Source organism: Coregonus clupeaformis, chromosome 25, assembly GCF_020615455.1.
Source record: "Coregonus clupeaformis isolate EN_2021a chromosome 25, ASM2061545v1, whole genome shotgun sequence".
Taxonomy (NCBI): Eukaryota; Metazoa; Chordata; class Actinopteri; order Salmoniformes; family Salmonidae; genus Coregonus; species Coregonus clupeaformis.
Window position 1 is genome coordinate 18,916,517 of NC_059216.1, and position 22,500 is coordinate 18,939,016.

At 45.9% G+C, this 22,500-nt stretch overlaps 1 protein-coding gene across 5 annotated transcripts in view; it reads right to left on the bottom strand.

Moving 5' to 3' along the window:
• Window positions 1-22,500, bottom strand: part of map4k5 (mitogen-activated protein kinase kinase kinase kinase 5) — a 132,922-nt gene that overhangs the window by 47,930 nt on the left and 62,492 nt on the right. For 2 of the 5 annotated variants that reach the window (XM_041847345.2, XM_041847346.2), the window contains exons 15-22: window positions 19,917-19,975; window positions 19,486-19,553; window positions 16,810-16,848; window positions 12,282-12,326; window positions 11,444-11,486; window positions 7,249-7,389; window positions 5,481-5,556; window positions 3,815-3,865 (exon numbers count right to left, since the gene is read on the bottom strand). In XM_041847345.2, the coding sequence (XP_041703279.1) occupies window positions 3,815-3,865; window positions 5,481-5,556; window positions 7,249-7,389; window positions 11,444-11,486; window positions 12,282-12,326; window positions 16,810-16,848; window positions 19,486-19,553; window positions 19,917-19,975 (522 nt within the window). The remainder of the gene's footprint in view (window positions 1-3,814; window positions 3,866-5,480; window positions 5,557-7,248; window positions 7,390-11,443; window positions 11,487-12,281; window positions 12,327-16,809; window positions 16,849-19,485; window positions 19,554-19,916; window positions 19,976-22,500) is intronic. The other 3 variants (XM_041847347.2, XM_041847349.2, XM_041847350.2) reach the window with 3 other exon arrangements.

Consider the following 22,500-nt stretch of genomic DNA (forward strand, 5'->3'; position numbering starts at 1 on the left):
TTACTAACGCCAACAGATTTATAATAATAATAATAATATGCCATTTAGCAGACGCTTTTATCCAAAGCAACTTACAGTCATGTGTGCATAAATTTTTACGTATGGGTGGTCCTGGGGATCGAACCCACTACCCTGGCGTAACAAGCACCATGCTCTACCAGCTGAGCTACAGAGGATTTAACACATTTTGGCCAAGGGATCCGTGGAATAAGTTTAGAGGGTGTAATACAATGTAATATTGTTGGAATTCATGTTCATAACCCTGGACAACATGGCCCTGGGAGGCTCACATTGATATTGGTCTCCACACTACTCCACCAATTATACATTTTTCAACTTCCTGTATTCCCCCCCAATACACAAAGTTGTGTTTGAATTTCTTTACAGAAATGCACTGTAATTTAAGCTTTAAAACTGCAACATTTTCTCTCCGCCTCGTGGCAAAATGTGTAGAATTCGCAGGACATTAAGCTTTCAAGCTGCAACAAAACATCTCCGCTACATGACAAAATGTGTAGAATTGCAGGAAATTAGCTTGAAAACTGAAATTCTCCCTCTCCGATGCCAATACGTGGGCCATTAAAATGTTCCTTCCCAGGGCCGAAGTCACAGTAAAACTTTTTTTTTTTTTTTTCTCTCACTCAAGTTATTAAAAAGGGGTCCCTGATGAATTTGTTACTACAAAAGGGGTCCCCCTGGCCGCAAAAAGTTTGAGAACCCCTGATTTAGCAGACGCACTTATCCAGAGCCACTTACAAATTCAGTGCAATGAACTAAAGTAGGTATAATAACCACATATCACCATCATTGCAAGCAGGGGGAAGTGGAGGGTTATATTCTAGCATAGAACTCTGGAGGGTTATATCTGTTCTCTGAGGGTTATACACTACATGACCAAACGTATGTGGACACCTGCTCGTCAAACATCTCATTCTAAAATCACGGGGCATTAATATAGTGAGTTGGTTCCCCTTCTGCTGCTACAACAGCCTCCACTCTTCTGGGAAGGCTTTCCACTAGACGTTGGAACATTGCTGCGGGGGACTTGCTTCCATTCAGCCACGAGAGCATTAGTGAGGTCGGGCACTGATGTTGGGGGCGATTAGGCCTGGCCCGCAGTCGGCGTTCCAATTCATCCCAAAGGCGTTCGATGGGGTTGAGGTCAGGGCTCTGTGCAGGCCAGTCAAGTCTTTCACACTGATCTCGACAAAGCATTTCTGTAGGGACCTCGCTCTGTGCACGGGGGCATTGTCATGTTGAAACAAGAAAGGGCCTTCCCCAAACTGTTGCCAGAATGTTGGAAGCACAGAACCTTCTAGAATGTAATGGTATGCTGTAGCATTAAGATTACCCTTCACTGGAACTAAGGGGCCTAGCCCGAACCATGAAAAACAGCCCCAGACCATTACTCCTCCTCCACCAAACTTTACAGTTGGCACTATGCATTGGGGCAGGTAGCGTTCTCCTGGCATCCGCCAAACCCAGATTCGTCCGTCGGACAGCCAGATGGTGAAGCGTGATTCATCACTCCAGAGAACGCGTTTCCACTGCTGCAGAGTCCAATGGCGGCGAGCTTTACACCTCTCCAGCCGACGCTTGGCATTGCGCATGGTGATCTTAGGCTTGTGTGCGGCTGCTCGGCCATGGAAACTAATTTCATGAAGCTCCCGACGAACAGTTATTGTGCTGACGTTGCTTCCAGAGGCAGTTTGGAACTCGGTGAGTGTTACATCCGAGGACAGATGATTGTTATGCGCTTCAGCACTCTGCGGTCCCGTTCTGTGAGCTTGTGTGGCCTACCACTTCACGGCTGAGCCGTTGTTGCTCCTAGACGTTTCCACTTCACAATAACAGCACTTACAGTTGACCGGGGCAGCTCTAGCAGGGCAGACATTTGACGAACTGACTTGTTGGAAATGTGGCATCTTATGACAGTGCCACGTTGAAAGTCACTGAGCTCTTCAGTAGAGGCCATTCTACTGCCAATGTTTGTCTATGGAGATTGCACGGCTGTGTGCTCGAATTTATACACCTGTCAGCAACGGTGTGGCTGAAATAGCCGAATCCACAAATTTGAAGGGGTGTCCACATACTTTTGTATATATAGTGTATCTAGCATATAGGATTCTCTTTGAGGGTATTGAACCACTATAGTGAATACAACAAAATACACTCACCGGCCAGTTTATTAGGTACACCACCTCGTTCACAAAAATGGTTCGCTCCTACAGACAGTGAGTCACGTGGCCGTGGCCGTGGCTTGCTAGATAAAGCAGGCAGACAGGCATCGAGGCATTCAGTTACTGTTCGATTGAACGTTAGAATGGGCAAAACGAGTGACCTTAGAGGCTTTGAGCCTGGTATGATCGTCGGTGCCAGGCGTGCCGGTTCCAGTATCTCAGAAACGGCTGCCCTCCTGGGTTTTTCCACGCACGACAGTATCTAGGGTTTACCAAGAATGGTGCGACAAACAAAAAAACATCCAGTCACCGAATCCCAGTTCCTGTTGCGTCATGCTGTTGGCAGAGTCAGGATTTGGCGTAAGCAGCATGAGTCCATGGCCCCATCCTGCCTGGCGTCAACGGTACAGGCTGGTGGCGTACCGATGTGGGGAATGGCCCCATCCTGCCTGGCGTCAACGGTACAGGCTGGTGGCGTACCGATGTGGGGAATGGCCCCATCCTGCCTGGCGTCAACGGTACAGGCTGGTGGCGTACCGATGTGGGGAATGGCCCCATCCTGCCTGGCGTCAACGGTACAGGCTGGTGGCGTACCGATGTGGGGAATGGCCCCATCCTGCCTGGCGTCAACGGTACAGGCTGGTGGCGTACCGATGTGGGGAATGGCCCCATCCTGCCTGGCGTCAACGGTACAGGCTGGTGGCGTACCGATGTGGGGAATGGCCCCATCCTGCCTGGCGTCAACGGTACAGGCTGGTGGCGTACCGATGTGGGGAATGGCCCCATCCTGCCTGGCGTCAACGGTACAGGCTGGTGGCGTACCGATGTGGGGAATGGCCCCATCCTGCCTGGCGTCAACGGGTACAGGCTGGTGGCGTACCGATGTGGGGAATGGCCCCATCCTGCCTGGCGTCAACGGTACAGGCTGGTGGCGTACCGATGTGGGGAATGGCCCCATCCTGCCTGGCGTCAACGGTACAGGCTGGTGGCGTACCGATGTGGGGAATGGCCCCATCCTGCCTGGCGTCAACGGTACAGGCTGGTGGCGTACCGATGTGGGGAATGGCCCCATCCTGCCTGGCGTCAACGGTACAGGCTGGTGGCGTACCGATGTGGGGAATGGCCCCATCCTGCCTGGCGTCAACGGTACAGGCTGGTGGCGTACCGATGTGGGGAATGGCCCCATCCTGCCTGGCGTCAACGGTACAGGCTGGTGGCGTACCGATGTGGGGAATGGCCCCATCCTGCCTGGCGTCAACGGTACAGGCTGGTGGCGTACCGATGTGGGGAATGTTTTTCTGGCACACGTGAGGTCCCTTGATACCAATTGAGCAACGATTGAACGCCACAGCGTATCTGAACATTGTTTGTGACCAAACCCAATAGACTATCTTTTGGATGAGATTGAACGGGGCTGTTCGTAACATGAACAACTGCGTGATGCCATTGCGTCAGCATGGACCGACATCCCTGTGGAACGTTTCCGACACCTTGTAGAATCCATGCCTCGAAGAATTCAGACCGTTCTGGAGGCAAAGCGGGGTCCGACCCGGCACTAGATGGGTGTACCTAATAAACTGTCCAGTTAGTGTATCTACAGTACACCACAAGCACAGTTAGATACAACTTCTTACCTTTGGATATGTTTGAATTACTGACGAATACGTTGTTTGAGTAACTGATAGCTTGGAAAAGAAGAGATTTTTTCTCATTTAGAGAGAGTGTGCATCAATGTCACCCTTTACACTGGTGGGAATTGGCCTATATGGACAGGGCTAAATATACGGTAAATGTTTTCTTACAGAAGATTAAATTAAAAAGGGAACAGTTTGGAGATTACTGGAAAATTTGACTAAACAGTTAATCTGACACCAGACTGAATTCAAACACTTGATTTTATGTGCATTTTACATTTACAGTACTTTTCGCCGCATTTGTTGATAATGAAATCTGAAAATACTCTGGATACATTCAGTAACATGATAAGAAAATTCCGGGGAAATTTGAGGTAGTCAAAACAAATGACAGGTGAGAGGTCTAACAGCTGTCTCCAAGTGGCCACACAGCTCTCCAAAGCGTGCACAGTTCCTAAGTAATTTCAATACACTTTTATGACTCAAAGAAGAGTCTTCGACTATAAGGTGCTATTTTAAGCTCTCCTAGCTGTGATGTTGAGGAACTAGAGCAGGCAGACTTGTAGTTGTTTTGAACACAGCCCTGAAACCCGCCATCACAGTTACTGTTGTTGTTTTGAACACAGCCCTGCATCCCCGCTATCACAGTTACTGTTGTTGTTTTGAACACAGTCCTGAAACCCGCCATCACAGTTACTGTTGTTGTTTTGAACACAGCCCTGCATCCCCGCCATCACAGTTACTGTTGTTGTTTTGAACACAGCCCTGCATCCCCGCCATCACAGTTACTGTTGTTGTTTATGCATTCCAAAAAACGGCCCATTATAAATCGCAATCTGGGTCTGGTGGGCATAATTTGAAAGCGTGTTCTATTGCCAACATGACTAGCTAAGTTACAAAATACGATCTTACAGCGTTAGGCTTTCACAAAGCAATTCAGAGAAGCCGATCTTTAAATTTTGGTGTGCGTAGAATAGAGTCCCGAGTGCATTCAGATGCGTGTTCCCTGCCGAATCTCTTCACAATACGAAAAACACAGACTCATTCTGTTCAGAACAACCCAGGGTACGACGCCACGTCATCTTAGAACTGTATATCAAACATAATGATCATAAACGTTGACACTGTATGTGACATGAGTTTTATGTTATGGAAACGTGAAGTGCACATTTCGACTCGCGGGTGTTTGGCTCGCTTGTAAGACATCAAAGCGGTATTTATTATAATCCTCAATGTCTCATCTTTCAAAATACATCGAGTCCTCTTTATGTACAGCATTTTCCCCTCAATCAGAAAAAAGTTGCCCAATTAGTGGGAGTGATGGGAGCAACTTCTTGTCGCGTGTGATGGTGAAGTTCACAACGGCTGTCAGTCAAAATCCATACAGCGCTGTGAAGCGAAGACCTTGAGCTCTGAAGTCACGTATAGCACATTGCTGTAAAGCCACTGCGTTCCAATTTAGCAGCTTATTAGCACCAAATCTGCTATTTTCAACCTGTATACGGGTACGAGTGTAAAGGGCTACCAAGTGAACAAAACATACCATAACGAGGTGTGTGTGTGTGTGTGTGTGTGGCGTGTCCGTGTGACGGTATGTGTGTGTGTGTGTGTGTGTGTGTGTGTGTGTGTCGTGTCCGTGTGACGGTGTGTGTGTGTTCTGACTCACCAGGGTCTGAGGCGGTGGACAGTATGCCGGGACTACTAACACTGGCTGACAGGTAGTCAGGAGTACGGTGCTCCACCTTAGAATTAGAATACCTTTATTAACTCAAGCTTGGGAAAAATCGTTTAGCATTTTAAGCTTCACAACATCATTAAAACACAGAATATCATATAAAGTGCATTCGGAAAGTATTCAGACCCCTTGACTTATTCCACATTTTGTTACGTTACAGCCTTATTCTAAAATTGATTAAATAAATAGAAATCCTCAATCTACACACAATACCCCATAACGACGATACCCCATAACGACGATAACCTGTTTTCGCTTTGTCGTTATGGGGTAAGACATTTTTGCAAATGTATTAAAAATAAAACAGAAATACCTTATTTACATAAGTACTCAGACCCTTTGCTATGAGACTCGAAATTGAGCTCAGGTGCATCCTGTTTCCATTGATCATCCTTGAGATGTTTCTACAACTTGATTGGAGTCCACCTGTGGTAAATTCAATTGATTGGACATGATTTGGAAAGACACACACCTGTCTATATAAGGTCCCACAGTTGACAGTGCATGTCAGAGCAAAAACCAAGCCATGAGGTTGAAGGAATTGTCCGTAGAGCTCCGAGACAGGATTGTGTCGAGGGACAGATCTGGGGAAGGGTACCAAAACATTTCTGCAGCATTGAAGGTCCCCAAGAACACAGTGGCCTCCATCATTCTTAAATGGATGTTTGGAACCACCAAGACTCTTCCTAGAGCTGGCAGCCTGGCAAAACTGAGCAATCGGGGGAGAAGGGCCTTGGTCAGGGAGGTGGCCAAGAACCCAATGGTCACTCTGACAGAGCTCCAGAGTTCCTCTGTGGAGAAGGGAGAACCTTCCAGAAGGACAACCATCTCTGCAGCACTCAACCAATCAGGCCTTTATGGTAGAGTGGCCAGATGGAAGCCACTCCTCAGTAAAAGGCACATGACAGCCCACTTGGAGTTTGCCAAAAGGCACCTAAAGGGCTCTGACCATGAGAAACTAGATTATCTGGTCTGATGAAACCAATATTGAACTCTTTGGCCTGAATGCCAAGCGTCACGTCTGGAGGAATCCTGGCACCATCCCTACGGTGAAGCATGGTGGTGATGGGGATGTTTTTCAGCGGCAGGGACTGAGAGACTAGTCAGGATCAAGGGAAAGATGAACGGAGCAAAGTACAGAGACATCCTTGATGAAAACCTGCTCCAGAGCGCTCAGGACCTCAGACTGAGGCAAAGGTTCACATTTCAAAAGGACAACGACCCTAAGCACACAGCCAAGACAACGCTGGAGTGGCTTCGGGACAAGTCTCTGAATGTCCTTGAGTGGCCCAGCCAGAGCCCGGACTTGAACCCGATCGAACATCTCTGGAGAGACTTGAAAATAGCTGTGCAGCAACGCTCCCCATCCAACCTGACAGAGCTTGAAAGGATCAGCAGAGAAGAATGGGAGAAATCTCCCCAAATACAGGTGTGCCAAGCTTGTAGCGTCATACCCAAGAAGACGTGAGGCTGTAATCGCTGCCAAAGGTGCTTCAACAAAGTAGTGAGTAAAGGGTCATAATGCTTTGTCATTATGGGGTATTATGTGTAGATTGATGAGGGGAAAAAAACAATTGAATCCATTTTAGAATAAGACTAACGTAACAATGTGGAAAAAGTCAAGGGGCCTGAATACTTTCCAAATTCACTGTATTGTCAACCATTGTAATAGAAAAAACCATCATACAAAAACACATACCTTATTGCCCTGCTCTGGGGTGCTCAGTCTCCGGGGGCCCAGGCCTGGACCGGGACTGTTCTCTGAGCCTGGGAACCTCCTCACCGTCACACACCTCTCATCACTCAGACCTAGTTCATCTGACAAACTGTTCAGACGAGGCTGAGGGGGAGAAGAGAGGAGAGGAGGGGAGAGGAAGAGGGGAAGGAGGGGAGGGGTGAGGAGTGAAGAGAGAGGAGAAGGAGAGGAGAGGTGAGGAGTGAAGAGAGAGGAGGAGGAGTAGGAAGAGAGGAGTGGAGAGTGGAGAGAGGAGAGGAGGAAGAGAGGAGTGGAGAGGAGGAAGAGAGGAGTGGAGAGTGGAGAGAGGAGAGGAGGAAGAGGAGGAGGAAGAAGAGAGGAGAGGAGTGAAGAGAGAGGATGAGGAGGAGGAAGAGGAGGAAGAGGGAGAGATTAAGAAGAGAGGAAGAGGAGAGGGGGAGAAGAGGGAAATGAAAAGGAAGGGGTTATATAGACAAGTTGAACAGCGCCGGAAGAAGATGGCTGCCGTTTTACAGCCCTCTAACCAATTGTACTATTATGTGTGTTTTTCCGCGTTATTTGTAATTTATTTTGTACATAATGTTTCTGCCATCGTCTCTTATAACCAAAGAGAGCTTCTGGATATCAGGACAGCGATTACTCACCTCGCATTGGACAAATATTTTTTCTTCAACGAGGCGTTCGCGAAGGATATCATACAGACACCCGACAAGGCCCAGATCCCCGTCATTCGGCGTGAGGAAGAGACGGAGATATCGCGGACGCAGATCCGGGTGCCTCGTAAGGATCCGACGGCGAGCGAGTAAACTGCCTCTCCCATCAATCCTATTAGCCAACGTTCAATCTTTTGAGAATAAAATTGACGATTTAAGATTACGGTTATCCTACCAACGGGACATTAAAAACTGTAATATCTTATGTTTCACGGAGTCGTGGCTGAACGACAACAATGATAACATTCAGCTAGCAGGCTATACGCTACATCGACAGGACAGAACTGCAGACTCTGGTAAGACAAGGGGTGGCGGTCTCTGTATATTTGTAAACAACAGCTGGTGCACAAAATCAAATACCAAGGAAGTCTCGAGGTTTTGCTCGCCTGAGGTAGAGTATCTTATGATAAGCTGTAGACCACACTATTTACCAAGAGAGTTTTCATCTATATTTTTCATAGCTGTCTATTTACCACCACAAACCAATTCTGGCATTAAGATTGCACTGAATGAGTTGTACAAGGCCATTAATCAACAGGAAAACGCTCATCCAGATGCAGCGCTCCTAGTAGCCGGGGACTTTAATGCAGGGAAACTTAAATCCGTTCTACCTAATTTCTACCAGCATGTTAAATGTGCAACCAGAGGGAAAAAAACTCTAGACCACCTTTACTCCACACACAGAGACGCATACAAAGCTCTCCCTCGCCCTCCATTTGGCAAATCTGACCATAACTCTATCCTCCTGATTCCTGCTTATAAGCAAAAACTGAAGCAGGAAGCACCAGTGATTCGGTTAATAAAAAAGTGGTCAGATGACGCAGATGCTAAGCTACAGGACTGTTTTGCTAGCACAGACTGGAATATGTTCCGGGATTCTTCAGACAGCATTGAGGAGTACACCACATCAGTCACTGGCTTCATCAATAAGTGCATCAATGATGTCGTCCCCACAGTGACCGTACGTACATACCCCAACCAGAAGCCATGGATTACAGGAAACATCCGCACTGAGCTAAAGGGTAGAGCTGCCGCTTTCAAGGAACGGGACTCTAACCCGGACGCTTATAAGAAATCCCGCTATGACCTCCGACGAACCATCAAACAGGCAAAGAGTCAATACAGGTCTAAGATTGAATCATACTACACTGGCTCTGACGCTCGTCGGATGTGGCAGGGCTTGAAAACTATTACAGACTACAAAGGGAAGCACAGCCGCGAGCTGCCCAGTGACACAAGCCTACCAGACGAGCTAAACCACTTCTATGCTCGCTTCGAGGCAAGCAACACTGAAGCATGCATGAGAGCACCAGCTGTTCCGGACGACTATGTGATCACGCTCTCCGTAGCCGATGTGAGTAAGACTTTTAAGCAGGTCAACATTCACAAGGCCGCAGGGCCAGACGGATTACCAGGACGTGTACTCCGAGCATGTGCTGACCAACTGGCAAGTGTCTTCACTGACATTTTCAACATGTCCCTGACTCTGTAATACCAACATGTTTCAAGCAGACCACCATAGTCCCCGTGCCCAAGAACTCTAAGATAACCTGCCTAAATGACTACCGACCCGTAGCACTGACGTCTGTAGCCATGAAGTGCTTTGAAAGACTGGTCATGGCTCACATCAACAGCATAATCCCAGAAACCCTAGACCCACTCCAATTTGCATACCGCCCCAACAGATCCACAGATGATGCAATCTCTATCGCACTCCACACTGCCCTTTCCCACCTGGACAAGAGGAACACCTACGTGAGAATGCTATTCATTGACTACAGCTCAGCATTCAACACCATAGTGCCCTCTAAGCTCATCACTAAGCTAAGGATCCTGGGACTAAACACCTCCCTCTGCAACTGGATCCTGGACTTCCTGACGGGCCGCCCCCAGGTGGTAAGGGTAGGTAACAACACATCTGCCACACTGATCCTCAACACGGGGGCCCCTCAGGGGTGCGTGCTCAGTCCCCTCCTGTACTCTCTGTTCACCCATGACTGCATGGCCAGGCACCGACTCCAACACCATCATTAAGTTTGCCGACGACACAACAGTGGTAGGCCTGATCACCGACAACGATGAGACAGCCTATAGGGAGGAGGTCAGAGATCTGGCCGTGTGGTGCCAGGACAACAACCTCTCCCTCAACGTGACCAAGACAAAGGAGATGATTGTGGACTACAGGGAAAAAAAAAGAGGACTGAGCACGCCCCCATTCTCATCGACGGGGCTGTAGTGGAACAGGTTGAGAGCTTCAAGTTCCTTGGTGTCCACATCACCAACGAACTATCATGGTCCAAACACACCAAGACAGTCGTGAAGAGGGCACGACAAAGCCTATTCCCCCTCAGGAGACTAAAAAGATTTGGCATGGGTCCTCAGATCCTCAAAAAATTCTACAGCTGCACCATCGAGAGCATCCTGACTGGTTGCATCACCGCCTGGTATGGCAACTGCTTGGCCTCTGACCGCAAGGCACTACAGAGGGTAGTGCGTACGGCCCAGTACATCACTGGGGCAAAGCTCCCTGCCATCCAGGACCTCTATACCAGGCGGTGTCAGAGGAAGGCCCTCAAAATTGTCAAAGACTCCAGCCACCCTAGTCATAGACTGTTCTCTCTGCTACCGCACGGCAAGCGGTACCGGAGTGCCAAGTCTAGGTCCAAAAGACTTCTCAACAGCTTCTACCCCCAAGCCATAAGACTCCTGAACAGCTAATCATGGCTACCCGGACTATTTGCACTGCCCCCCCACCCCATCCTTTTTACGCTGCTGCTACTCTGTTAAGTATTTATGCATAGTCACTTTAACTCTACCCACATGTACATATTACCTCAACTACCTCAACTAGCCGGTGCCCCCGCACATTGACTCTGCAACGGTACCCCCCTGTATATATAGCCTCCCTACTGTCACTTTATTTTACTTCTGCTCTTTTTTTCTCAACACTCTTTTTTGTTGTTGTTTTATTCTTACTTTTTTTGTTTAAAATAAATGCACTGTTGGTTAAGGGCTGTAAGTAAGCATTTTACTGCAATGTCTGCACCTGTTGTATTCGGCGCATGTGACCAATAAAATTTGATTTGATTTGATATAGACGTCTGTTTCTCAAGTATATTTTGAAATCCCAGTATGTGATCAAACCCCAGTATATAATGAAACCCCAGTATATGATGAAACCCCAGTATGAAACCCCAGTATATGTTGAAACCCCAGTATGAAACCCCAGTATATGATGAAACCCCAGTATGAAACCCCAGTATATGTTGAAACCCCAGTATGAAACCCCAGTATGAAACCCCAGTATATGTTGAAACCCCAGTATGAAACCCCAGTATATGATCAAACCCCAATATATGATCAAACCCTAGTATGTAGTATATGATGAAACCCCAGTATATGATGTATATGATGTATATAGTATATGATGAAAACCCCAGTATATTTAGTGAATAAGGTTTTACCTTTGGCGGTAGAGGAGGTGGGATTCCGTGCTTGAGGGTCGACCTAGAATGGGAGAACACCAGATAGTCAGGCAGGGGATATTTTGTGTGTGTGTGTGTGTGTGTGTGTGTGTGTGTGTGTATGCATGTATTAACGTCTGTCTGTGTGTGTGTGTGTGTGTCTGTAGGTGTGTGTGTGTGTGTGTGTGTCTGTAGGTGTGTGTGTGAGTGAGTGTGTGTGTGTCTGTAGGTGTGTGTGTGAGTGAGTGTGAGTGTGTCTGTAGGTGTGTGAGTGAGTGTGTGTGTGTCTGTAGGTGTGTGTCTGTAGGTGTGTGTGTGTGTGTGTGTGTGTGTGTCTGTAGGTGTGTGTGTGTGTGTGTCTGTAGGGGGGTGTGTGTGTGTGTGCGCGTGCGTGTGAGTGTGTCTGTAGGGTGTGTGTGTGTGTGTGTGTGTGTGTGTGTGTGTCTGTAGGTGTGTGTGTGTGTGCGTACGTGCGAGTGTGTCTGTAGGTGTGTAGGTGTGTGTGTGTGTGCGCGTGCGTGCGAGTGTCTGTAGGTGTGTGTGTGTCTGTAGGTGTGTGTGTGTCTGTAGGTGTGTGTGTGTCTGTAGGTGTGTGTGTGTGTCTGTAGGTGTGTGTGTGTGTGTGTCTGTAGGTGTGTGTGTGTAGGTGTGTGTGTGTCTGTAGGTGTGTGTGTGTAGGTGTGTGTGTGTGTGTCTGTAGGTGTGTGTGTGTGTGTGTGTGTGTGTGTAGGTGTGTGTGTGTGTGTCTGTAGGTGTGTGTGTGTGCGCGTGAGTGTGTCTGTAGGTGTGTGTGTGTGTGTGTGTGTGTGTCTGTAGGTGTGTGTGTAGCAGCACTTACAGCTCCACGTCTTCAAAGGCGTCCTCCAGATGGGCCATGTGTCCCCTGGGGGAAGAGAGAGAGAGAATGGACAGATCAGAGGGAGAGAATAGACAGATCAGAGGGAGAGAATAGACAGATCAGAGGGAGGAGAAGAGAACAGATCAGAGAGAGAGAATGGACAGATCAGAGAGAGGAGAAGAGAACAGAGATCAGAGAGGGGAGGCACAGGATGGTCAGGGCTGGGGGATGTAATGTTACCACCAGGGTTGGGGTCAATTCCATTTCAATTCAGATAGTAAACCAAATTCCAATTCCACATTTTCCTAATCGAAAAGCATTGAAGAGAATTGGAATTTCAGTGTACTTCCTAAACTGACTGGAATTGAGCCCAACCCTGGTTACCATCATGATGCTTATGAAGGAAATTACCCTTTCCTCAGAGAGAATAGGAGTCTGGACCCTGTACGACTCAGAGAGAATAGGAGTCTGGACCCAGTATGACTCAGAGAGAATAGGAGTCTGGACCCTGTATGACTCAGAGAGAATAGGAGTCTGGACCCAGTATGACTGAGCGAGAATAGGAGTCTGGACCCTGTACGACTCAGCGAGAATAGGAGTCTGGACCCAGTATGACTCAGAGAGAATAGGAGTCTGGATCCTGTATGACTCAGAGAGAATAGGAGTCTGGACCCTGTACGACTCAGTGAGAATAGGAGTCTGGACCCTGTACGACTCAGAGAGAATAGGAGTCTGGACCCAGTATGACTCAGAGAGAATAGGAGTCTGGACCCAGTATGACTCAGAGAGAATAGGAGTCTGGGGCCTCATTTATAAATGTTGCGTACGTACAAAATATACCAAAACATGAGCGCGCCAGTTTTCACACAAAAGTTGGCATTTATAAAAACTGAACTTGACGTGAGAATGTGCTTAGCTTCCCACAAACTTTAGACCATGTGTAAGCACAGCTTGTAGTGGTTAAAGTATTGCATTGCCAGCAGGAAGTAGACTAGTATTCAGTAGTGGTTGAAGTATTGCATTACAGCAGGAAGTAGACTAGTATTTTGTGCAATGGGGTATATGACGAGCTTATTCATAAAAACAAACAGGTAAATATAATAACAAGATGCAATCTTTGATTTTATTTAACCTTTATTTTGACAGGGAGTGATGCTGAGACCAATGACAGTGAGTGATGCTGAGACTAATGACAGGGAGTGATGCTGAGACCAATGACAGGGAGTGATGCTGAGACCAAGGTCTCTTTTCCATTTGCCGTTAGTGAGAATATCATTTTTGATAATTTTTTTTTGCATCTTTGCATTCTAGAATAGTTTGATATATCTATTTCCATGATCATTGCAGAATAAATTCTTCATCTTTTTTCTGACTGCGATGTTTCATACTGGTGTAGCCTATTGGTATCCCATCTCATTTAATTGGATCCACTTTACAGTAGTGAATAGACCAACTATCTACAAGTATTTTGCTTTATGAGCTTTATATGATATATATATAATATTTATATAGATTTATATGCTTTCCGGAGCACAGTTTAACAGTAGAACAGACAGTTTTTAAGCTACTGTACATCTGAACAGCCCACTGTAATTTCTAATGTCTCAAGTAAACAATATTTACATTTATAAACATAATACATATTTTCATAGCCATTGCAGAATAAATTCCTCACCTTTTCTGGCCATGATGGCTTCATATTTCCAAAGAAGCTTTAGCCTACTACAAATTGCCCCCCAATGCGCATCTCTCATTTAAATTGGACCTATTAGATAGGCTACTATTTCACGTATTTTGCGCATCTGAAACGTGAGCGCTGTTTATAACACAGTAGAATTTAACAGATGGACAGACAGTTGGAAGTGTGCAGGCTACCACTGTACACTACCGTTCAAAAGTTTGGAGTCACTTAGAAATTGTCCATTAAAATAACATCATATTGATCAGAAATACAGTGTAGACATTGTTAATGTTGTAAATGGCTATTGTAGCAGGAAACGGCTGATTTGTAATGGAATATCTACATAGGCGTACAGAGGCCCATTGTCAGCAACCATCAGTCCTGTGTTCCAATTGCACGTTGTGTTTCCTAATCCAAGTTTAGCATTTTAAAAAGGCTAATTGATCATTAGAAAACCCTTTTGCAATTATGTTAGCACAGCTGAAAACTGTTGTGCTGATTAAAGAAGCAATAAAACTGGCCTTCTTGAGACTAGTTGAGTATCTGGAGCATCAGCAATTGTGGGTTTGATTACAGAATCAAAATGGCCAGAAACAAAGAACTTTCTTCTGAAACTCGTCAGTCTATTCTTGTTATGAGATATTAAGGCTATTCCATGCGAGAAATTGCCAAGAAACTGATGATCTCGTACAACGCTGTGTACTAATCCCTTCACAGAACAGCGCAAACTGTCTCTAACCAGAATAGAAAGAGGAGTGGGAGGCCCCGGGGCACAACTGAGCAAGAGGACAAATACATTAGAGTGTCTAGTTTGAGAAACAGACGCCTCACAGGTCCTCAACTGGCAGCTTCATTAAATAGTACCCGCAAAACACCAGTCTCAACGTCAACAGTGAAGGGGCGACTCCGGGATGCTGACCTTCTAGGCAGAGTTGCAAAGAAAAAGCCATATCTCAGACTGGCCAATAAAAATAAAAGATTAAGATGGGCAAAAGGACACAGACACTGGACAGAGGAAGATTGGAAAAATGTGTTATGGACAGACAAATCGAAGTTTGAGGTGTTCGGATCACAAAGAAGAACATTTGAGGGACGCAGACCAAATGAAAAGATGCTGGAGGAGTGCTTGATGCCAACTGTCAAGCATGGTGGAGGCAATGTGATGGTCCGGGGGTGCTTTGGTGGTGGGAAAGTGGGAGATTTGTACAGGGTAAAAGGGATCTTGAAGAAGGAAGGCTATCACTCCATTTTGCAACGCCATGCCATACCTGTGGACAGCGCTTGATTGGAGCCAATTTCCTCCTACAACAGGACAATGACCCAAAGCACAGCTCCAAACTATGCAATAACTATTTAGGGAAGAAGCAGTCAGCTGGTATTCTGTCTATAATGGAGTGGCCAGCACAGTCACCGGATCTCAACCCTATTGAGCTGTTGTGGGAGCAGCTTGACCGTATGGTACGTAAAAAGTGCCCATCAAGCCAATCCAACTTGTGGGAGGTGCTTCAGGAAGCATGGGGTGAAATCTCTTCAGATTACCTCAACAAATTGACAACTAGAATGCCAAAGGTCTGCAAGGCTGTAATTACTGCAAATGGAGGATTATTTGGCGAAAGCAAAGTTTGAAGGACACAATCATTATTTCTAACCTTGTCAATGACTACATTTCCTATGCATTTTGCTATATTTCCTATTCAAACTCATTTCATGTATGTTTTCATGGAAAACAAGGACATTTCTAAGTGACCCCAAACTTTTGAACAGTAGTGTAGTTTTACATTCTGTTGGTTCTGTGGTTTTACATTCTGTTGGTTCTAAGTGTGTAGGCTACCACTGTATGTAGTTTTACATTCTGTTGGTTCTGTGGTTTTACATTCTGTTGGTTCTAAGTGTGTAGGCTACCACTGTATGTAGTTTTACATTCTGTTGGTTCTGTAGTTTTACATTCTGTTGGTTCTAAGTGTGTAGGCTACCACTGTATGTAGTTTTACATTCTGTTGAGTAGACATAGTTTCAGAATTCGCGGGCGGTGCATCATATTTAGGTTTGGAAAAAAGTTAAAACATGATTGAATTCACACGATCGGTTTACAGGTCCACAACAGGCTGGTTGGTTCTACAGCTATGTTACAGCACGCATGGCAGGGTATGAGGAGTGGTATGCACATGGCAGGGTATGAGGAGTGGTATGCACATGGCAGGGTATGAGGATTGGTATGCACATGGCAGGGTATGAGGAGTGGTATGCACATGGCAGGGTATGATGAGTGGTATGCACATGGCAGGGTATGAGGAGTGGTATGCACATGGCAGGGTATGAGGAGTGGTATGCACATGGCAGGGTATGAGGAGTGGTATGCACATGGCAGGGTATGAGGAGTGGTATGCACATGGCAGGGTATGAGGAGTGGTATGCACATGGCAGGGTATGAGGAGTGGTATGCACATGGCAGGGTATGAGGAGTGGTATGCACATGGCAGGGTATGAGGAGTGGTATGCACATGGCAGGGTATGAGGAGTGGTATGCACATGGCAGGGTATGAGGAGTGGTATGCACATGGCAGGGTAGCACACATTACTACACTGCACACAGCCAGGCCACAGCACAGCGGCTGCCTCTACCCAGCGGCCAGGCAGCCTCACGACAGACAGTGGAGTGGAGTGGAGTGGGTCTGGGTCATGGCATCATACCACAGGACATGCAGACTGCATCCCAAATGGCACCCTATTCCCTATTTAGTGCACTTCTTTTGACCAGGGCCCATACTGGCTCCGGTCAAAAGTAGTGCACTAAATAGGGAATAGGGTGGCATTAGGGACACATCCACAGGGTGTTGTTAGTGTTACCGTTGGAACAACTCATCCTCAACGCTTTTGAGAAGGCTCCTTTGGAAGGAAGGAGAAGAAGAGAGCAACAGAAAGGTGGCAGGAGAATAAGAGAGCAACAGGAAGGAGAAGAGAGCAACAGGAGGGAGGAAGGAGAAGAAGAGAGCAACAGGAAGGAGGAAGGAGAAGAAGAGAGCAACAGGAGGGAGGAAAGAGAAGAAGAGAGCAACAGGGAGAAGAAGAGAGCAACAGGAAGAAGAAGAGAGCAACAGGAAGAAGAAGAGAGCAACAGGAAGGAGGAAGGAAAATAAGAGAGCAACAGGAAGGAGGAAGGAGAAGAAGAGAGCAACAGGAGGGAGGAAAGAGAAGAAGAGAGCAACAGAGAGGAGGAAGGAGAAGGAGAAGAAGAGAACAACAGGAAGGAGGAAGGAGACGAAGAGAGCAACAGAGAGGAGGAAGGAGAAGAAGAGAGCAACAGAAAGGAGGAAGGAGAAGAAGAGAGCAACAGAAAGGAGGAAGGAGAAGAAGAGAGCAACAGAAAGGAGGAAGGAGAAGAAGAGCGCAACAGAGAGGAGGAAGGAGAAGAGAGCAACATAAAGGAGGAAGGAGAAGAAAAGAGCAACAGAGAGGAGGAAGGAGAAGAAAAGAGCAACAGAGAGGAGGAAGGAGAAGAAGAGAGCAACAGGAGGGAGGAAGGAGAAGAAGAGAGCAACAGAGAGGAGGAAGGAGAAGGAGAAGAAGAGAACAACAGGAAGGAGGAAGGAGACGAAGAGAGCAACAGAGAGGAGGAAGGAGAAGAAGAGAACAACATAAAGGAGGAAGGAGAAGAAGAGAGCAACAGAAAGGAGGAAGGAGAAGAAGAGAGCAACATAAAGGAGGAAGGAGAAGAAGAGAGCAACAGAGAGGAGGATAGAGAAGAAGAGAGCAACAGAGAAGAAGAGAGCAACAGAGAGGAGGAAGGAGAAGAAGAAAGCAACAGAAAGGAGGATAGAGAAGAAGAGAGCAACAGAGAGCAACAGAGAAGAACAGAGCAACAGAGAGGAGGAAGGAGAAGAAGAAAGCAACAGAGAAGAAGAGAGCAACAGAGAGGAGGAAGGAGAAGAAGAAAGCAACAGAAAGGAGGATAGAGAAGAAGAGAGCAACAGAGGAGGAAGGAGAAGAAGAGAGCAACAGAGAGGAGGATAGAGAAGAAGAGAGCAACAGAGAGGAGGATAGAGAAGAAGAGAGCAACAGAGAGGAGGAAAGAGAAGAAGAGAGCAACAGAGAGGAGGAAGGAGAAGGAGAAAAGAAAAACACAGTCAAAGCACACGGACGGACGGACGAGACCTGGCTGTTTCACAACATTCCAGACTACAGGGAGATAGGTGGGCGTGTAGGGTCAAAGGTCATGCTTTGATAACAGAGCAGGGCAGCTAGCTCCACACAAACTGTGGTGAATGGAAACAGGTTAGTCCAGGGGTGTCAAACTCGTTCCATAAAGGTATCTAGTGTACATTTAGTTTTCTGTTATTTCTTTTCAATTTGGATCCAATTAAGAGCTAGACAACAAGCTGAGGGGAGTTCCTTACTAATCAGTGACAAGAGCCTGTTTTCATAAAGCCTCTCAGATTAGGAGTGTTGATCTAGGATCAGGTCCCACCTGTCCATATAATCTCATTCATTATAAACTAATAGGCTAAACTGGCCCTAGATCAGCACTCCTACTGTAAGAAGCTTTATGGATACAGGCCCTGATCAATCAAGCACAAGGGAGAGGTGAAAACCTGCAGCCCCTTCGCCCTCCATGGAATGAGCCCTGTAGTGTGGGGCTAGTCTCACAGCCAGGTGAAGTGGGGAGATTTCACAAAATGATTCACACAACAAAACTCTGTAAAGTTTAAAACCTATTCGAGACACCTATAAAAAGACAATAAAAGCTTACAGGAAAAAAAAGAAAGAAAAAAAAATAGAACGCTTGAGCAGAGTAGATTATTTACAGAGGTATTGTATACTAATGACAAAGCTCATACGCTATTTTTTAAAACATTTTTAGTCATTTAGCAGACGCTCTTATCCAGAGCGACTTACAGTTAGTGAGTGCATACATTATTTTTTAATACTGGCCCCCCGTGGCAATCGAACCCACAACCCTGGCATTGCAAACGCCATGCTCTACCAACTGAGCTACATCCCTGCCGGCCATTCCCTCCCCTACCCTGGACGACGCTGGGGCAATTGTGCGCCGCCCCATGGGTCTCCCGGTCGCGGCCAGCTGCGACAGAGCCTGGATTCGAACCAGGATCTCTAGTGGCACAGTTAGCACTGCGATGCAGTGCCTTAGACCACTGCGCCACTCAGGAGTGGCTATCCTGTGTCCCATGGTCTAACCAAGAGAGGAACCATCCCACTCTCCTACAAAAGTGTGGTTGGGTGGGTAAAACCAGGCAAAAATGTAATGGGTCCGCAGAAAAAAATAAAAATAAAAAGATGTCAAATAAAGCGTACTTATTTTTTGCTTTATCTAGTTTTATTTTACATATTTTTAAGTGCGGAGGGAGCCATTCCATCTTTGCTTAGCCACGGTGGTATTCAGTAGTCCCAGGCAGACTCCCATTGGACCAGAAAAGACAAGACAGGAGACAGCCCAGCCAGCTAAAACATTATAGCCTGGAGCTATAATGGAGACGTTCCCATGACGACGGTTACCACGGTTCTTACCTGGTAGTGATGCCTCCCTCTGTGAATGGGCTCCAGGGGGAGGGGAAGTCACTCTCTTTAGTCACATCCTGGAGAGACCACAGCAATAACAAACAAGACATGTAAGTTAGTTCGATAACACCAGCGCTTAAAAAATGGCACTACCTTTGACAAGGGCTCTGGTAAAAAAATAAAATAAAATAAAATAGTACACTGCATAGGGAATAGGGTGCCATTTGCAATGCAGCCAAGGTCTTTGAAATGTAGGCTGGGTCTGAAATGGCACCCTACGCCCTAGTCAAAAGTACTTCCACTATAGAGGGAATAGGGTGCCATTTTGGACGCAGTCACATTTACAATCACTTCCTGACCAACGGATAAACAGTACGGGAAAGAGATGTAAATCACAAATAACCAATGAAATTGGTTGATGTCATATTAAATATAGTCACCATTTCAGTGCGAGCCTCTGTTTCCTTCCTCAGTGGAGGTTCAAACTGCACTTTATCAACTGTGGAGTAGAAAAGTCTGGTTGAAGTGGCATTGAGACGTTACACAGTCAGGTCAGTAGGGGGAGCCAGAACACAACACTCCAACCATCACAACAAACCACATCCTCATGCATCGACATGGAGTAGCGTGAAGTTAGCCAACCCTTAGACACTGACTGATCTTAGGCCAGTTTTTTTGCATTTCCCACTAATGGTTGAGGTTAGGTTGTGGTGAGGGGAAGCTGATCCTAGATATGTACATAGGGGAAACTTCCAACCAGAGCCATCAACACAAGCCAGGCCAGGCGCTCGGGTGATTAGGATCTCACAATCAGGCACTACTTGAATCCCAAATGGCACCCTATATAGTACACTACTTTTGACCAAGGTTCTCTGGTGGAATAGTGCACCACTTGGGACACATGCCCCTGTTCGAAATGCTTCCTTTGTTCGTTCGTTCCTTCCATGACAAAGCTCACACCCTACCCAGTCATGTCAGGTCAGTGATTATTTCGAGGAAGGATGCAAGTATTTGAACAGGGCCTTAGTTTTACGATGACAGCGTGATGACAGAAGGTTTAGTTAACGAAGCTTTAACACTCCTGTGTTTGATCCTTGGTACCGTCAGACAGAGCCAGGTGGTCCGGTGCCACCACTACTACTTGTCACATGCTCCTGAAACCGGCCTATACAGTGTCAGCGTTCCAAATGGTACCCTATATAGTGCACTACTTTGGACCAGACGCCATACGTCTCTGGTCAAACGTAGTGCACTATGTAGGGAAATAGTGTGCCGTTCGTTTGAGACACAACCAGTGTCCTCTTCATAATCATTTCATCCTTTGTTGCATTGCTGATACACAAGACAGGAGCGCATTGAGCCACTGTGTGGAGTGGCCCAGTAACATACAGACTAGTATGAAGACAAGACACCTGACAGAGAGACACACACAGATGTCAACATCGTGGATTCCAGTACGCCAACTATGAGGAACTGCTTCAGTGTCTCTGAGCTTCTGATGCAAAACTTGAAATGAGCTAGGCCAACACACACACACACACACACACACACACACACACCCCTTTCCTACGCAAATTCAACAAGTATCAGATGTGAGACTACTTTTCCTAATTGTAACAGTGAAGTTGAGAAATCCAAAAAGCAAGTAGCAACCATATGCATAGATTTTTTTTCCACCACCAACCATTACAATTCAACCTGAAACTATTTGGAATACCAATCCAACAACACTGCATACCACTACACACAACACCTCATAATGTCAAAGTGGAATTTAGTTTGTAGAACATTTTAGAAGAAAAAAAACTAAAACAAATTAAGCTGAAATGTCTTGAGTCAATAAGTATTCAACCCCTTTGCTATGACAAGCCTAAATAAGTTCAGGGGTAACAATGTGCTTAACAAATCGCATAATAAGTTGCATGGACTCATTCAGGTTCAATAATACTGGTTAACATGATTTTTGAATGACTACCCCACCTCCGTACCCCACATATTAAATTATCTTTAAGGTCCCTCAATCGAGTAGCGAATTTCAAACACAGATTCAACCACAAAGACCAGGGAGGTTTTTCAATGCCTCGCAAAGAAGGGCACCTATAGGTAGATGGCAAAAACAAAAAACAAAAAAAAAACAGACATTGAATATCCCTTTGAGCACGGTGAAGTTATTACACTTTGGATGGTGTATCAATACACCTAGTCACTACAAAGATACAGGCGTCCTTCCTAACTCAGTTGCCGGAGAGGAAGGAAACTGCCCAGGGATTTCACCATGAGGCCAATGGTGACCTTAAAACAGTTACAGAGTTTAATGTCTGTGATAGGAGAAAACTGAGGATGGATCAACAACATTGTAGTTACTCCACAATACTAACCTTATTGACAGAGTGAAAAGAAAGAAGCCTGTACAGATAAAAAATATTCCAAAACATGCATCCTGTTTTCAACAACGCACTAAAGTACTACTGCAAATGGGGCAAAGAAATGAACTGAATACAAAGCGTTATATTTGGGGCAAATCCAACACATCACAGAGTACCACTCTTCATATTTCCAAGCATGATGGTGGCTGCATCATGTTGTGGGTATACTCGTCATCGGCAAAGACTAGGGCATTTTTTTTTTTTTGCTTGAAAGTGTATGGCAAGACTTAAAAATGTCTGTCTAGCAATGATCAACAATCATCTTGACAGAGCTTGAATATTTTTTTATTTATTTTTTTAGAATGGGCAAATATTTTACAATCTAGGTGTGCAAAGCTCTTACAGACTTACCCAAAAAGACTCACAGCTGTAATCGCCGCCAAAGGTGCTTCTACAAAGTAATGACTCAGGGGTATGAATACTTATGTAAATTAGATATTTCAGTATTTCATTTTTTATAAATTTGCTAAAATTTCTAAAAACATCTTTTCACTTTGTCATTATGGGGTATTGTGTGTAAATGGGTGACAAAACAATCTATTTAATCCATTTTTAAAAATCAGGCTTTAACAAAATAATTGAATGGACACTACTAACT